General features: G+C 38.6%; 1 protein-coding gene across 5 annotated transcripts; it reads left to right on the top strand.

Annotated features, from left to right (window-relative positions):
* The first annotated feature begins 952 nt into the window (after positions 1 to 952).
* On the top strand, positions 953 to 17,016 carry aqp9b (aquaporin 9b). Of its 5 annotated transcripts, XM_013269722.3 has the most exons (7): positions 3,816 to 3,838; positions 4,421 to 4,473; positions 4,559 to 4,685; positions 8,524 to 8,661; positions 8,882 to 9,000; positions 10,125 to 10,342; positions 15,572 to 17,016. In XM_013269722.3, the coding sequence occupies exons 2-7, from the start codon at positions 4,471 to 4,473 to the stop codon at positions 15,732 to 15,734; spliced, it is 768 nt and encodes a 255-aa protein (XP_013125176.1). In that variant the 5' UTR covers positions 3,816 to 3,838; positions 4,421 to 4,470; the 3' UTR covers positions 15,735 to 17,016. The 5 variants fall into 5 exon arrangements, with proteins under 5 accessions (XP_025762254.1, XP_003442315.1, XP_025762240.1 ...); XM_025906469.1 differs by lacking the exons at positions 3,816 to 3,838; positions 4,421 to 4,473 and adding an exon at positions 953 to 1,534; XM_003442267.5 differs by lacking the exon at positions 4,421 to 4,473 and having other exon boundaries at positions 2,373 to 3,838.
* Positions 17,017 to 18,603: the final 1,587 nt, after the last annotated feature.

The raw sequence follows: 18,603 nt of genomic DNA, 5'->3' as shown, positions 1-18,603 counted from the left end.
TTAAGGAGGAGGAACACATCCACCCCACCCACCTCACACTCCCGGTGCACTCAGTTTCCAGTGTTCTCACTCACCAACAGCTGACGCTTTTCTACACTAATTCATCCTGTTACATGCACATATAGACCACGCTCATACTCGAGAAAGTTTGAAATGGATTGTTATGATAGTCACAAGTGTAGTATTACTCAATGGTAATAACAATTCAGCATATAAAAGCTATGCCAAGTTTATATAGTTAATATAAATGGGCCTTTCAGGGAAACAGAGAGTTACTAAAGCGTAATAGCCAGCATATTTGTTTGGTAAACCAGTCTCGCCACAGGGTCCATTAGTTTCTGGAGCTTATCGCTTGCTCCTTCTGCGCAGACGGAGTTTGCCCTGTTGTCTTGCAGTTGTAAATGTGCAAATATCCGTCTTTCTGAGCCCTTTGAGCCCCTTGCTTCGGCTCAGATTAAATGTTAACTCTGTCTCTCGGATCCCACAGTCAACAAAACAACTCCTCATACATAAAGCACACCATAACCTCACACTTACACCGTCATTAACCTTTTCCTAAGTGACATAAAAGTGTCGCACAACTTTTCGCCTCACAGTCACCATGTAGTCCTATTTGCCTAACACAACCTCCCCACGGCCTGAGATGTCATGCAAATGCGCACTGGAGGAATTGTTCCTGCGTGCGGGGGTGTTGTTGGCACAGATTTGTCCTGCAGGTGATAATTCCTTCCAGCGCCTCCTTTAAAACCGGCCAATATACATCCTCCAATTAGCCGCAAGAGGCCCTATCTGGGAAAGCTAAAGGATTTAAAGCAAATCCACGCGTATTAACACATCCACAACAAATAGACCGTCATACTTAAATGTGACGTCACTCACTCAGCAGTTTGTGGGTGAATGAGGTGCTTATTTACGATTATCTACTCATTAAGTTTGGTAGAAATGTAAAGAAACGATGTGGGGGGAGAAAAGTGTATCTAGCAGGGCTTACTGAAGAGGCGTCACGTAAAGCACGCGAATTTCAGATTTCATAACGCGGGCCTCTTGACAGCACAAAGGAGTTTCAGACAGATGTAGGTCCATAATTTGCAAATCCCCGCAGGATGCTTTTTCTCCATCAGCACATCACTCTTTTTCTCACAGCATGGGCGACACTCTCCAAGTGTCTGTTTCACATCAAAGAGGACGGCTCTGAAACTGTGACATTGATTAATGGAGTCAAAACATCCCATTCTCAGCCTGTCGTCTCACCTTTTCACAGAGCGCAGCGAACGGAAGATAAGGCATACCGGGGAGACGGTGTGACAAACGTGTAGCCGCCACTTCAAATGTTTTCATGGAGCTCCCTCTGTTGGGCGGAGAGAGCCTCGGACTCTGCAGGGTCACACACGTTTACATGAGCCTGAATATTTGGCGAGAGCGACTCGATAAGCTGAAGTGATGGTAACACGAAACGATAACAAATGGAGGTATGACCGATAGCCCACGATGAGTGCAAGGAGCGCAAACCCTCCTGAAGGAAGGCTGAAGGAAGGTGAGTGGGAAAGCATTTCAGAGAGAAAACAGAGGTGAGTTTCCCCTAAAATGAACCCAGCATCACTCCTAGTTTCCCCCCCAAACGAATTACAGAGAGCAAATAAGCGAATAATGGTTGGTGCCGAAGACCTCTGAAAGTTACGAAATATATATATTTGTTATTTTATTCACAAAATCAACCAAAATTTCTTATGGAGTCAATTTTTTCCATACGTGAGATTAAAAATGTAAAAAACCAAGCGTAATGATACTGATGGAAATGCGCATTAAATCAAGAAATGAGGCTGGAGAATGCCCAAGATAATCTGTTCAACCCTTTACCGAGGTTAACTTCTTATTCGCGGTAGATTAAACATATTTTTTAATATTCTAATTTTTAAACTATTCTGTTTTATTTGGTTATTTGTTGGCGCACACATTTGTAAATACCTTAGCTCTAACTCCCCCTGTGCATTAGTTCGTCTACTTTGCGTAAATAATTTGATTTTTATGATTTAAACCGAGACAAAGCTGCTTGTTATTTAAAGGTGGTTTAACATATGTTGATTTAAGGCGGCTGCTAGAGCAGCAAATAGAGAAGCCTGTAATTCCTATCACGTTCTGTTAAAATACACACACATCATCTTTTTTTTAAATGTAACTTCAGACCCGAAAGTCTTTCAAAAAAATAAAACTGGTTTGTTTGGGCTTTTTTTTTTTTTTTTAATTTAACCTCTGAACGCCCAATAGAAAAATCTGTTTTATAGGTTTATATTTATATGTACTATAATTAAATCCCTCAGCCAGAGCTCATTAAAATAAGAGATTTTTTTTTAGAACTGTTGCAGCTTTGAAATTGTATGGGTGTAAAATCAAATATGTGTGCTTTTAGATCACATTTCCTATGGAACTTAAGTATAAAATGTTATGTTATTTGAGGAGCAAATTTAGTATTTTTTTCCTTTTGCATATTTCAATATAAAACTTTAAAGTTCTCTGCACATAAGATGAGTTGCTTAGTACAGCCTATACATGCAGTAGAAATCTTTATTTAAGCTGCAAAATGCCGTAACTGGCTCAGAATCTTTGTGCCAAAATTTATAATTTGCGTCACTGAATATTACCACCAATGATATTAGAGAACTTTTTCAAAATCAGAGCGAAGCTACAAGTGACTTTTGATAATTTCTTAAAAGTGGTCCGACATGTTTTCACTGACACTGGATGTGCTGCGATTCTAAATCTCTAAGAGGATAGATAACTGGCCGCTGTTGCGTGTTTAATTCCGATGCTGAGCACATGGTTTAACTTGTAATTTGCAAAGCAAAAGAGCGCTAACGTGTGAGGGGAAATCAACTGGCCTGCGATGATCACGTAACACATACAATATTTAGCAAAACAAGGGAAAAATATAAAGAAAAAATACCCAGCACCGAACAAAACACGCAGACCTTCAGTACCCAAAAACGTGTGGTATAGAAACAAAGCATTGGCCTATGTGCATATAGTAACAAAACGCTGCTGGGAATCTCATCATGTCACTCATTTTTCCAGAAATTCTCACGGACCTTGCACTTAATGCATCCCTTTGCAGCGTAACTTGGGAATAACTGGCTTGCATGTTGCAGCCATCGTCTGCACGCCCGTGCATCGTTGTGCTGACCTCCTCTCGCCGTGGCTATTGCCTAAAGCTGTTTATAGCTTTAGGCAATAGCCACTTGTAGAGCGACAAGTTTGTTTTACAATCCACATTCTCGCGTGACTTACACCTGCAGGATCGACAGATTTCGTGGTGACTTGCACAATAAAATAACCCCAGCATATTTTGTGCTGTAAAACTAGCCCATTACAATTTAGTAACTGTTCAGGTGGTAGGCAGGTAATGTCACATTGGCTTAGCTGTGTTAAAAAAAATGTGCGCTGGTGCTCTTGGTGTTGTGCACAGGAAGCATTTCATTTTTTGTTTTTGCAACTTCAAGTGAGATTTGAAAATTGAGTGAAAGCAGCTGAAAGAAAACTGTAGGAAGTAGAAGTAGACCTCTTGTGGTCACCAAGGGAAACGGATTGAGAAAGCTTAACATCGCTGTCAGCCTGCGCGGTCCGAGCGCACCGAGTGGGAGGCGACAACCTACACCGCCAGTGTTTCACGGAGACTCCATCAGAGCTGTTAGCTGTTTGTTGTGTCACAAGGAAGACATCAAGAAGGAAGCCGCAGGGAAAAATGGAAAACGAATACAGGAGGAAGATGAAAGAGAAACTTGGCCTGAGGCGAGACATCTTTAAGGAGTTCCTGGCGGAGTTTCTGGGGATATTTTTCCTGATAGTGAGTACCTCCCTCTGCACCTGTCATCCAGCTTAAATAGACGCTTTAAAGCTGCGAGCCAGCAGCCTATGCTAATAAGGTGTCAAACCGGGTCTCCAGGGACTGTAACTGCTGTCTGTCATGAGTCTATTAACAGACTGTATATCTTGAAAATAACAGACTTTGTCTTTCATGTGCTCAGCTTTGATTTGCTGCTGACAGACTGTAAAAAATCACAACAAAATGTGTCTGATTTAGGGAATGTTTATCTTTAGACAGGCGAAGGCATCCCTCTCTAGAAATTTTGAAAATGTGCAAATATGTTATTTCATCATAATCCTTATGTCACATGGGGAAAAAAGATAAACATGGAATTAAATTATAGCAAGAATAAGAAATGTGTTTATTTCCCGCCCTGGTGTTTTCATTCATTCAAACAGTGGCCTGCTTTACAGTTATGTTCTTCTATCCACCTGTCCACCCCGAGCTCCACCTGTCACCTCCAAAGCCTGTGACACAGCGTCAACAGCAGCCTTTTTTATTTGCCTTTAAATCAACCACACCCTTTACCTAATTAAGTGGGGGACTCATTATTGTTTCCAGCTACAAATTGTACAAATTGCTGCAGATGGTGGACAAGAGGGCTAGTATTAATGGTGGGTATAATTGGACTAATTAAATTAAACACAGTGAGCCTCTCTGCCTCTGCTGTTTATGTTTCTGTTCTTGTTTGTGTTCCAGCTCTTTGGATGCGGTTCGGTGGCCCAGATGGTCCTGAGCAGAGCAGGTCCTGGTGACATACTGAGCGTCCACATTGGTTTCACTCTTGGAGTCATGATGGCCGTCTATATTGCAGGGGGAGTGTCAGGTAAAAGTTCCCCTCTTTTTAATGATTTCCCCCCTTTTTTTAAACAAGTTACAATTTGAATATCAAATTTTTAGCAGATGAATTGATTGTTTTGGTCGCTCAAATGTTAAAAAACAGCCAAAAATACTGAGTTTAAAGTCTTAGTACCAAAGGAAAGGACACATTCCCACAATAGAGACACATAATTGTGTAATAATGTAATAATGTGTTTTGGTTCTACCTGCAGGCACATGATAAAGCGCTAGTTTCAATTTGTTGTCACATTGTTTTTCCTCACTAATTCAGTTGTTTTCGTATATAAAAATCTTTCAGTTACTTAATAATTTACCCTGGAAAAAAAACACTAGGCTGGTAATGAAGGTCACACTGCTCCAGATTACTTTTCTCTGTGTTTCCATCCATCCATCCATCCATCCATCCATTTGCTTCCGCTTATCCTTTTAAGGGTCGTGGGGGGCGCTGGAGCCTATCCCAGCTGTCACAGGACGAGAGGCGGTATAGGTCTTAACATAAAGTTTATATTTTTATGATCCTTATGACACTAAATTACTGCCATTATTTAATTATCCTCTCTAATGGGCTACATGTCTGTTTAATAGTAGTCTGAATGGTCTAAGTCTGGAAATTTTGCCCCAATGGGACTTTATCGGGTGCATTCCTTGAGGATTAAGCAGACCCTGCTCGGCTCTGCCAGCAATGACAGGGATAGAAGGGGATAGTTGTTAAATGTCACGGTGCTTCTCATAGGCTGTCTGAGCCAAAGTGAGCGTCCATTAATCAGTGATTACAGTATCCAGTGTGTCAAGGGTTGCATTGTGCAGACTCCATGAGATGTATGGACATTTCATCAGTATTTGAAGGGGAAAAAGCTTCAAGGCTGAAATAAGAGATTATATAAATGCTGTGGCATCTGAAGGCTTAGTCACTGCTGAAAAGAAAAGTTTAATGTATCTGAAGTAAGGGGAAGCGGCGAGTTCAGTGGTAACATGAGCTTACCAGCACCTTTGTTTAAAAATGAATATTTGCTGTTGCATGAGGGTTACGTTTGCAATTCTTTGCAGGCTTCAGAGTTTGTTTTTGGCTTTGGAGAAGACAGAGTTTCATAAATAAAATTTGGGTTTTTAAAAAAAACAAAAAACAAACAAACATATTATAATAAGTGAATTCATTTTTAGGCATAGTCCTGGTAGATGTTTTTAATAATTCTGTTGTCTGTATAATTTAAAGAAGCACATTGGAGTGGAAAGTTTTCCAAACATATCAGTGCCTTTCTTCTCTCTCATTAATACACACACTCCACTCCACAATGCCCCCCCCCCCCCAAAAAAAAGATTTTTTTTAAATGATTATTATTTTTTAAGAATCGAAGACTGAAATATCCCATTTACGCTAAATCAAGGATGCCAAACATGCGGCCTAGGGGCCAGAATCGGCCCAGCAAAGACTCCAATCCGGCCAGACACAAAGCAATTTATGGATAAACAATCAAATGATTAAAAAGTTCATGTTTTTTCACTATCTGCCATAAAAACTGATTTTTTTGTTTGCTTGATTTTTCTTTACAGTGACTTCACAGTTACAAAGGCAAACAAAAATCTGAAATTTTCAGTGAATTAAGAAAAACTTTATATTTCATAATTACAGGAAAGTCTGAGTAATGAACAACCAGAAGTTTGTAATTTCACACACTTATCACATAGTTTTACTGGTCCGATCTGGCCCACTAAAGATCAAAATGGGTTGTATGAGGCCTGCGACATTAAAAGAATTTGACATCCCTGCTCTAAATATTAATGTCATCTAGGCTGTACTTCGTTAAAGGTCTTAGTATTTGGTTAACTTTGCAAGCTCAGCACCCATAATGTGGTTGAATGGTCTTTTTCCTGCCTCTTCTTTACTTTTTTTCCTCATTTCCATTTATCTGCTTTCTATGGAAGAGGATTAGGGCCACTGGGGAAAAAAAGTGAGGGCGTCTTTTTTTTTCTTCCAGAATTCTGAAATTAAAATCAGAATTCTGACTTTTTCAGAATTCTCTCTCTATATAAATATATATATATATAAGGGTAAAATTCACTTGAATCCTTTTTAAGATCACAGGAAGACATGGAAAGATGTAGCGGGGGCTGATCATTTTCCAGGTGCAATGTTTTCTTGCGAGTCTCACGACTCAGCAGCTATCTCTAAACACCTCCAGACACTTTTTGGGGCACTTATTTTGTTGAGATCTCATTAAAATTAATTTCAGTGGTCACACTGGAACAAAAACTACACGTAATCAAATTTTATTTAAAAAAAAATAAAGGCTTGCTGACTTTGCTCCAAATGCATGTTTTAAAAATAATTTAGAGTTAATTTTCCCATAAATATCAACACTAAACATTACTGAGTGCAAAATGTCAGTGCGACAGATAATTACTTCTTTTTTTTTGCTGTTAGGGATGATTACTGTGAGCACTGAGACTCATGGTTCAGTTTTACTTGAGCGACATGATTAATAAGAGGAGTTTTAAAGCTTCAGAAGAGTAGCTGAAAAACTTGAGGACAGCAAGGTTAATATATGAAGAGCTTTTGCTGCATGACTGAGCCATTCAGCCCTGGGGTCCACGGCTCAGTGGGAATCTTCTGTCCAACGACATCTCTGAAGATGATCATAGGTATTGGACTAATGAGCTTTACTGGGGCATGGGTCTCTGGAGAGGAGGGGAGTCAGGTGTGGCAAGCCTGGCTTTCTAGGCTCCCCTGGCAGGGCGGCTCCATAGGAGAAGAAAACACAATTGTTTTCACTTTGTAGTCTGAGATTTTAGATGACAGTGTACGGTAAGTGTGACACATCATGGTCACTCTAATGACCCGCAGCCTACGTGTGCCTTAAGCAGATTCAGGCAGATTATGTCAGATGCAATTCAGACAGGCAGGTCTGGCTGGTTGTCGTGGTCTGTGTTTGTGAACAGGATGGGGAGATTAACAATGGGCGCATGGCCGATACCCCCAGTGGTGTTACCACATCTAGGTCAAAGCCAAGATCCCAGAGTGTTAAATAAATGACCCCACACTGCCATCACAGCCCAATAACAATTGGCTGGAATGTGTTCAAACACGCCTCTTCAGGACAATGCAGAAGAAAAAGTATTGACTCTGAAGGCACACAAACCCGGTGCCCTTTGTTTGAAAGTATCCTGAAGATTGTTAGCAGAGGGTTTGATCACAAGCATGAAATGATCAGACAGGACGTCACCAAGTGTTTTAATCCACTGCACACTGGTTTCACCTCATCTGGTAAGACATAAGAGACTTTTAAATGCCTGGCCAAGTCCTCGTCCTCGGTCTCAGATGTTTGACATCTGATTTAGAGCTTAAATGATTAGTCAATTAATTTGTCAATCAACATTTGATAATTATCGTTTAAAGGGTAACTCCATCAATTTCACACATCTAAGTTTGTTTGCAGGTCTAGGGGAATATTTCATGATGTGGGGGAGGGGGGAAAGGCCTGATGTAGCTTAACAAGGAAGAAGACTATGGAGCAAAGAAGTTAATGACATCTGTAGCCATGCTGCATCTTCTTTGATTATTTTTTAAAAACCAGCCTTACGGTGAGTCTAGGTGTAATATAAGAGTCTCACATGCTCAATGCAAAGTATTCAGAGTGATAAACTGAGTGTTTGAGGTTATAGGGCTTTGAGAACTGTGTGGCCATCATTCATCATAGAAAACAGATCTTAATTTTTGCCAAAGCTTTTTTTGTGTCATAAAATCATTGTTGATTACTATTGTTTCTCATCTTCGGCTTGTATATGCTGTGATGTTATGTTCTTAATGCATTTGTGCATTGTTCCAGGAGCCCACGTGAACCCGGCAGTCTCTCTGGCCATGCTGATCCTGGGGAAGCTGCCTCTAAAGAAGTTCCCCATATACGTGGCAGCACAGTTCCTGGGGGCTTTTGCTGGATCATGTGCCGTCTATGGATTGTATTATGGTGGGTGTAAATTTCGCCAGTACCAAAAAGCAGGATTTTTCTGAGGAAACCCTGAATAACCATCCAATAATAACAATAATCACAAACCAGATGTACATGTTAAAGAGCCGAAACAATGATGCTTCTCAGTATTATAGTTGATACTGTTTTGATGCCTGACTTATTTTTTAAATATTAGATGAGCTTCATGGTAGTAATTTTGTAAACATTTCTTTTGCAGATGCTTTGATGGACTTTACCAAAGGAGAATTTATTGTTACAGGTGAAAATGCCACAGCCACCATATTTGCAAGTTATCCTGCAAAACATCTGTCTGTCCTAAACGGGCTTGGTGATCAGGTGGGCCTTTAGACCTGTCACTTATATTTTGTAATTTAGATCTTAATGACTTTCACACTCCTTTGCATATTTTTTTTTCAGTTTATCACAGTATATTGTAGATATATAGATGTAGCAGTGCCTTGAGTTTGGGACTACTTGCATACACAAGTAAGAACAGAAAGCAAATATATTTTCAAATCATGTGTGTTTATGAAACCTACCGTAATACACTGAGCTTCAGATATATAGTTGAGGTAAAAGAGCTTGGCCAGACTTGCCCTTTTAGTAAAAGCATAACATTTGATAGACGTTTACAAGCTATATAAACTGCTGGATAAGCCTAAAAAAACAAAACGAAACATGTTTTTGAATCAATTTGAATTATAACCTTATAAAATATTATTTTCTTTTATATTAAATTAATAATCCAACAAAGCAAAGAATTATATATAAGACATTTTACTATAATACACCAAACGTTTTTGTCCAAAGGCACATTTCAGGCCGCTGAAGGTTCTTATCTATATCAGATATGACATCATCATCATCATCATGTTGCCAAGCAACCCCCGAGCAAATTATCCAGGCCTGTAATGCTGTATAAAAAAATTTCACAGCAGTTATGTTCATTTAGTTTAAAACTTGAATACTATCATATATCATGATGCCATCATGTTGCCTGGCAACCACCTAACAATGGCATTTATGTAGTAGAGGAGAACCTCATCATTGCAGTGCGCCCAACAAAAGACATGACATGATTAAGGATAATCTGGAGTGAAAAACAAGACCCACCAACCCTACTTATTATTTTTCTAAATGAGATACAGTATGTCAGTTTGCCAACAGTACAAACACTACTGTAACATGGGTATGAAAAAGTATAATAATATTTCCAAATAAACTGACATGTTCACCGTTTTAGAGATGTTTTAACAATAAGTGTGTCATAATATGCTTATATTGTTGATAACCATGATATTTAATAAACTAACATCAAATAATATTCCTGTTATTATCTCATTATGGAATATTTTTAATGTACAGTAAAGTCCTTTAAATCAAACACAGCAGCAGCTGCAGCAGCAACTATAGCAACATGTTTAGGGTTATGCTAACTGCCTTATTTTTTATTGTTTAAGGTAATTGCAACCGCTGCACTGGTCATATGCATCCTGGCTATCACTGACAGGAAGAATATTGGCGCTCCAAAGGGCATGGAGCCTCTGTGCATTGGCCTGATCATCGCGGCCATTGGAGTGTCCATGAATCTGAACTGTGGCTATCCAATCAACCCGGCTCGAGACCTCGGCCCCCGTTTCTTCACGGCTTTGGCCGGATGGGGCATGGAAGTTTTCAGGTAACTTAACTGTCTAATATATAAACAAAAGGTGGTTGTTATCGACTGTTCAGTGCATTTTATTGAGACTTTGGGAAAAATTTAATTTATTGAGTTTCTGTTCTTATTGCACATGATGAGTAGCGTTTGCACCATCTTCACTCCTGTGACAACTGAATTAATATTTCAATGAGAGCAAGGAGCGGAGGGCAATCCCATGCAGATAGATATAAAATATTCAGCGCTTTGTTACTGAAATGAAACAACTGGATGTTCCTTGGTTTTATTCCTTTTTACCTTCAGCTGGTCCTGTTTTGTGTTTTTCCACAAAAAGGTTTTAATCAGATTTGGAAGATCACAAAAAGGGTTATTTTGTCTACACATGTACACACTGGGGTGTGTACGTATCTCAGTGTGCAGTACTCAATACTTACCTTACCTTATCTTACCTTATCTTATCTTATCTTACTAAATTAATGGCACTTTTTGGGGTATTTTTAATCACTAGTAACAGTTGCTATAAAAGATGAAAACTTACTGTCACATGTGCATTCATGTAAGTCCATCTGTCCATCGTCTATACAGTAGTTCTTAAAGTGGGGTTCTTTGATTAATCTCCACTAACTTAAAAATATATTTAACACCCCTTGTAAAAAACAAATACATCATTTTGAACCCGATTCCTTTATGCTATCTGTGAGCCAAAGGAAATTCTGACAAGTTGTGAAATATTATTTCAAAGTTGCTACGAAAGCGTTCAATTAATCATCACCACGAAAACGGCTACTCGGCAAACTGTTGGCTATCCTCTGGGAAGATAACGTCACTGGCAGGATGGAAACATTTTTGAAGCTGTAGCACGATTATGTTGATTTATATGTTGAATTTGGCTTTATTGACAGCAACGACATGTGATCTGTCTTCAGTTTTAAGCAAGCCAAGCTAAAGCACCGTCTAACAATCCAACACCCTAATAATCCAAGCAAATCCTTCAAGATCCTAAAAGATCTGTATATAAAATAAAGAATGAAGAAAAAATAATCAAGGAGCAAAACGTTGGAAATGTAATCAGCCTGATCGTTCAAGGAGGTTACACATCCATTCTCTAAGCAAGTGACAAAATGCCACGTTTATGGAAAAACTGAGGAATGGAGAAAATCAGATAAAGGAGTCACATCAGCAACCTCTGTGCTTAGCACAGACAACATTTCACTTCATACTTCCCTGATTTTAAAACTAAAGTTTGGGTCTCTTTTTGCTCGAGTTGCAACAAACTCGTGGATTTATCCTGAAATACCAGCAGGTGTCTCACGCAGTATTTAGGCCAACTCGTTAAGTGTCCTGAACTCTCAGACCATGACAACTTTGCTCCCACTCCCTCTTACCCATGTGAGTCAGTCCTGACTCAGTGAAGACTTACTGAGGAGCTCAGGACACGTTTCCATGTGCAAAATGATATTAAACTCAGCTGTAACTGTCAGGTGCATCCCACTGGTTTCAGGCAGGGTGTTATCAGTGCGATTAGAAAGAAAGAGAAAAGTTGTGCTGTAATACTTTTTATATGTAAATATTTGAACAAAGAATTTTTAACAACAGTGGAATGTTCTGTAAAATTTCTCTCCTCCCTCTAAGAAGTGATTTCAAGGCTCATGAAGGTTGCACACAGAGCTACCCACATTTGACAGGGTGCACACTTGTGACATAAAGACACAGGAAAACAACAGGCAATTTAGAGTTAACAGAAACCCTAACAGTTTAGAGATACCTGCAGAATCCAGGTGTTGCGACATATTTCTGTGAAATGTTTTGTTTCTTGGAACCAAAAATTATCTGGAAATTTGGGAAATTGAGACAGTTTTTTGGCTCTGATTTGCATTTAGCACCCTTCAGACCACATAAATATTTATGCGGATTCCTAAATTAACCACTTACTAATTTTTATATATGAATAAGTATCCTCTTCGAAAGATCTAGAAGTACTTACCACTCCAAACTACAACCACCATCAAAATGATGCTGTGTCATCAAAGTGTACCTTTCATATTTTTCCAGTATGTTGCAAACATACGTGGGTTCAGTGTGTATCCATGTCTCACTTTCACTTTGGACTTTGACTGGAGTGCAAACAGAGCTGTCTGGCTACATGTAAATTACCTGAATGCTTTCTAACAGTGAACTTTGTGTCAGCTGTCTGACCAACTATTCACAAGTCTGTAATGTCTGTAGTGAAAATGTTGGACAGAGACCCCAAGCAGTAGTATCACTGAACAGACTATCCTTTACACCTCTTCTTATCTGAAGTATTAGAATCTTGTAGAACTTCACTTTCAGGAGCTGTTCTCATCAATTGCTGGCAAATTTACAGTGTTGGGCTTTTTAACTAACTCCTGTAGGATTCAAGCTTTCAGATAATTCCAGGTCATGTTTAGTTGGCAACATAACACAGTTTCATAGTACAGTTTGCCTCAATACAAAGTGTTTGTATTGTCTCTCTCTGGTTTGATCAGTGCTGTTTGTTTGTGGCTTTGCCCTCAGTGTCTGATCATCACTGGCTCTGCCCTGATCCAATCTCTTTAACCCCTGGACCTGAAAGTGTCTGAGCACAAACTAAGACCCAGGTGCTCTCTGAATAATATAGGGCATATAAATGCAGACCTGGGTTATTTTTTTTCAACAAACCTGAGAAATATAAATGTTCTGATGTTCTCTGTTCCTGCACTACAGCTGTAAATATCTCATGTGTAGCAATGTTTCTATACTAATGGGTAGAAATGCTCTTAGAAGGTTCATATCATTGTGGTAAATCTTATTAAAAATGCAACAAAACAAAAGAAAAAATGGAAGTCGGGCTGAGGATTTCTTGACATTCCGTTTCTTTTCCCGCTCACTGTTTGCATTTGATGGTGTCAATGTGACCCACTGAGTGTCTGTCTCCCAGCCTGATCATCTTAGCCGTGGCCATAGATTAAAGTCTATAATCCGGGTGCCTCTCTCCTCAAGTCTACTTCCTGAATGTCTGCTGGACCTTGTTTACTTTCAGGTCTGCTCTTTTAATTGAAGCCCTTTCACCTATTGCTACATTAACCCACAAGACTCTAACTTCCTCTTCTAAGTAAAAGAGTCTTTGTGAGGGGAGCCAGAGTGAAAATGAGGACACAAGCAGCAGGTCCAACAAACAGAGCTTCTTAGTCTTTACTGTAATCTGGGATAACTTGTCTCCGGTAGGAGGATACTAACATAAACAAAGAGACTAGTGAAGCAGTTCACAATATGTCTTTTAACCCTACTATAATTAATTAATAAAAGTGGAGGTCATACAAAAGAAAAATATAATAATACAACATTAATTGTGCTGCATTTGTGCCATGTTTGCAGTCTTTTATTTTTGTTATTTTTTTATAGCATTTAAAAAAACATCCAAATTGCAATTTTGATTTGAAAACATAGCTAGCACATCTATCTTTCTGAGGCATTATGACTATAACATTCATTCCCATCTGATCCAGCTGGGTTTGTTTTTTTTAACTCAAAATGTTAAAAAATAAAACAACCTTTGGGGGTTTATCCATGTGTCAGTGTGAGATGCACAAACACAAGAGACTCATCAGCCAAAGGCAAATAATAAACACCATCTATGTCTGAAATAAAGACAATCCTAGCAGCTAGTTATAGCATAATTGCTTATCTTAGCAGAGTAGTATCATCCATGAAGCTGCTGTGATGTGCACAGATTAATCGGCCACAATATCACCAATAAACCTGCAAATCCTTAGATCAATAAAATGGGATAAAACATGTTACCTACTGAGCATTAAAGGTGGTGGAAGGTAGGTTTAATTATCTTAGGACGGAGACCGGCTCATCAGGTTTCAGCCACAGACTGTATGTAAAAGATGGACAGGGCTTCCACAACATAACTTATGATTTTGCGAAGTCCCATTTTGAGCCATTTTGAGATGAGACAATGAGGGGTGTGTCTGACTTTGAAGCCATACGCTTATTTGCTGCCGACTTGTTTTTGGCTCATAAGTTCTTAAGTTGCCAGCTAATCAGCATTTCCTGGATAATCCTCCTTTCTGATACTTAAAGTTATAAAACATTACAAAATGGACTCAATGCTTTATACAGTATAACCAGAAAATACTTCCAAAGACCATAAACTCAACAGTAAAGTATATACTGTGGTCCCAGTAGAGAGACTTCTATTGGACTGTGAATCATTCAGCAAACATAGCTTTCGCCCCCTGATGGCCATTAAAAGGAATGCAAGTTTAAGGTACTGGCTCCTGTTTTCGGACCCAGGAGCTACATCTTTTATACTTTCTCTGCTGTCAAGTTGTTGTTGGGTTGTTTTTGTTTGTTTGTTTTTTGGACGAAGGCTTCACAGAATCAGATATCTGCTAGTTAGTGCTAAGTAACATAAATTTAAAAAACAAAAACCACTAGAATTTAACTCAAAACTGGCACTCAGGTTTCTTGGGCAGTCTACAGGTATAATTAACAATAATGTTAGTCATATTGTTTGTCCAACACAGTCTGCAAACATAGCCACGGAGTAACTCATACTCTACTGGCACCCACCTTTCAAACTCAAAGTGAAGTCAGAGTTGTAAAATACACAATTTTTTGTATCAGATCATAACTGTGTTTGTTCCTGATGTGACGATGGCTATTTTGTAGAAAGTCGAGCCTTAAAAGAATGATTTTAACTCACTTTTGGAGCTGGCCTCAAGTGGCCACTGGAGGAACTACAGTTTTTGTTACATTTTTCAGCACTGGAGGTTCCTGCTCAGTTCTAGCAAATCAACATAAAACTACTCTTTTAAACCAAAACATAAAGGAAATATTTTCATATTGTTTATAGTGGTTTTTAAAATCCTGACAAGACATTTCCGTCAGCTGTCTGTCTTACTGATTATCCCGTTTATTAGAGTATAATTAAAAATATTAGAATTTCACTCTTGTTAGTGATTCCTCGGCATGAATCTAATATCGGCCTCTCCCTGCATGGTAAACTTTTTACTTCATGATCCTAGTTTTTTTTGTTTGTTTATTTAGGACTGTGCAATAAACAAACAAGTCACTGGTTTTTGTTTACTTGTCAAAGTACCTTCAGAGCCACTGAGAAACACTTTCCAAGGTTAAATTGAGGCAAAGATGAATTATTTTAAATCCTTAATAAGACCAGATACTTGTTTGGGGCTGCGTTTTTGTGACATCATAATCTCTGTGTATGTCCCCTGCCTGCAGAGCTGGAGGCTGCTGGTGGTGGATTCCTGTGGTAGGACCCATGGTGGGTGGCGCAGTTGGAGCAGGTGTTTACCTTATCTTCATTGAGCTGCACCACCCTGAACCTGAAAAACAAGAGGAGAACAATGTCCAGGACAAATATGAGATTGTAACTATGACTTAATACAAAAAAAACAGGTGTTAACAAGAAAACTGAAATCTATTTCCACTATAAAAAATATCTGAGTACATTTACAGTGAATAGTTACATGAAGCATGTACGTGAATGGAAAATTTTATAGTCATTTATTTATATACACATGAATATTTTATGAAGCCTTTAAAGTCTCTTTTTTTAAAAGTCTATACGACTTCAGGTATCAGGGTTTATCTTCCAGGGGCTCTTTTATATATCAAATTTGACTAAAATAATATATCAACTATACAAAAAAATATATTCTCTTTACTATCATAATAATATAACCTTATATAAAGCATTTCTCCTGCATTAATCAGTAGCTATGCAGTATTTTTAATTTCCTATTTCCTAACTGGGACCATCTTATCCTGTTAGAAATATTTGCCAAGTTTCTGAACATTATTGTTTTTTTATGTGCTTCTGTCAAACAAGTGGGCATTAAATATACAGCATGTATTTGAAAACTGTTGAAAGGTAGCAATTTATGATATGTTTAGGTAGCGGCATTAATTGGTATGGTGGAGTGTCTTCTCTCTGTGTCACACCATCCTTTGTGCGCATGTAAAAATGTACGATTGCTGTATCTTGCCGTTGTGGTTTTGTTTTTTTAATGTGTATATGTAGAAAGTCGAGCCTTAAAATGACGATACTGGGATAAGTTTATATTTTCATTTATGTATGCTCACATAAACGTTTCTTTTCTGCAAAGAATGTAGCATATGTCACTGAATTCCTTCATGTTCTTTGTAGCGGTAGTGTCACTGTATCACAGGCAGTATGCAAACACTGACTGTAACTGTTTACATTAAATCCTTCTCGCAGCTAATGTGGGAAATGTGTAATAAAGGCTGAAAATTCCCTCCAAAGCACACAATCACTGAGCCTCTTGATTCAGGTTAGTTCTTGATCTTTTGAGAATATCTTATCTGCACTATTTTTGTTATTTACCCTTGATATGTATTTGTTTAAGACATGATTTGAAATGTCCAATTTTGCCCAATCTTGCAGCCTTGAAGAATCCTATTTACATCTTCATATACTCTAAAACAGGGGTGTCAAACATAAGGTCCGGGGGCCAGAATCAGCCCAGCAAGCAAAGAAAGGAGACAGGTTTCATTTTCACTAATCTGGCCTACATAAGATCAACGTGGGCTGCATGTGGCCCACCATGTATAATGAGTTTGACATGCCTCTTCTATATGTGAATCACTCCTAAGATGGGCTGAGCTCTATCTGCAGTAAAGAAAAAAAAAAACAGCCAGACAAATAAAACAAATAAATTAAACCAATCACATCACCTGTTTGGTCTTTATAAGGCTGTTTTTCAGCATAATGAAGATTGGATCACTCAGAGCAGGCACTGCTGTCAGAAAACAGGAAGCATATAACCTCTGCTAATGTGTGGATGCTGATATTGGCTGTCAGTTGAAGAAAATAGCCGTTCTTACATAATTACTGTGCTGAGTGTCATTTTACAGCAACACGGTGGTTTGGCGATATAAAAGCACTCAAAGCACTTAAAAGTTGTTTGTTTTGTGTTGTGAAACAGGAAATAATGATGTTTGGCTGTGCACCGTGCATGAATTGGTCCATTAAACTCTCCACAGTTAACTGTATGTATTCAACTGTTCATTAGTCAAATTACTTACATTTCATTTTTTATTTTTCTAATACTTCTATGTTTGAGCTGTTTGAAGTCACATTTTGATGCATTTATCTGTAATATGTCTTCTCTCTTTTCTTTCTTCTTCAGCACATGTCACTGTATCTTAATATGAAGTAAACTGATAAGTATTTAAAATGTATCACTGATTACGGGGGGGGGGTAACAACAGCTGATTGGGTAATATATCGTGGAGCATAAACGATGACACGTCCCCAAATCATTTGCTATGAAAATGTGTTTTTTGGATTTGCTTGCTATTAAAATAAATAGACAGAATAGATACATTTTAATTGAGTGAAGGAGAAACTAAGTGCATCGCAGCCTAGGAGGATTCAGGGTCACCTGATCCTGCCCTAACAATAAGCTTTATCAAAAAGGAAAGTTTTAAGCCTAATCCTAAGAAGTAGAGAGTGTCTTTCTCCCGAAACCAAACTGGAAACTGCTTCCAGAGAAGAGGCTCTGCTTCCCATTCTGCTTTTAAATACTCCAGGAATCACAAGTAAGTCTGAGCGAAGAGCTCTACTAGGGTGATATGGTACTACAAGGTCACTAAGATAAGATGGGCCCTGATTATTCAAGACCTTGTATGTGAGGAGCAGGACTTCAATCTGAAAAATGGACACTGTTGGGCACCCTTCACATGCCCAACAGTAGTATAGTCCACTGCTTATAACTGTTTATTGGTCCCACTCATTTAACAAATAAACTACCAAAACTCCTTACTCTTAAATCTGGTCCTCAAAGATATCCAGTGCAGATATTAATTCTACAAATAAAAGGTTCAGTCAGCCCTCTGGTTCAGAGTAGTCACCCTTGTACGTACAGAAGGCACATTCAGCGGAAATGCATTTTAAAAGAAGATTGGTTTGGAAGCTTCAACAGCTTCATGGATCCAAAGTGTTTTGCTGGTCAGTGGTTTTGGAGTTTTTCCCCAGAAAGCATCCTGTCTTAAGGCTTCACATCATAAAGGATCACACTACATGAGCCCACTGCAATCTGGATTAAGTGTTTATGGCAGCTTTGATTCCCCATTAGTCTTTATGCTATCACCATGTTTCTATAAGATCAATGTGGGCTGCATGTTGACCATGTAAAATGATGCCTCATCTAAACATGAAACACTGCCAAGCTGGTGAACAAAAAACAGTGAGACAGACAAACAAACGAAACCAATCATATGACCTGTTT

This window comes from Oreochromis niloticus, linkage group LG1 (assembly GCF_001858045.2).
Source record: "Oreochromis niloticus isolate F11D_XX linkage group LG1, O_niloticus_UMD_NMBU, whole genome shotgun sequence".
Classification (NCBI taxonomy): Eukaryota; Metazoa; Chordata; class Actinopteri; order Cichliformes; family Cichlidae; genus Oreochromis; species Oreochromis niloticus.
Note: the sequence above shows the minus strand (reverse complement) of the source record. Positions and strands in the feature narration are given on the sequence as shown.

Bases quoted from the DNA above. Each gene is read 5' to 3' on its own strand.
- aqp9b (XM_003442267.5), top strand. From the start codon at position 3,737: ATGGAAAACGAATACAGGAGGAAGATGAAAGAGAAACTTGGCCTGAGG. The intron at 3,839-4,558 runs GTGAGTACCTCC...TTTGTGTTCCAG, and splicing joins TGGGGATATTTTTCCTGATA to CTCTTTGGATGCGGTTCGGT. The intron at 9,001-10,124 runs GTGGGCCTTTAG...TTATTGTTTAAG, and splicing joins TAAACGGGCTTGGTGATCAG to GTAATTGCAACCGCTGCACT.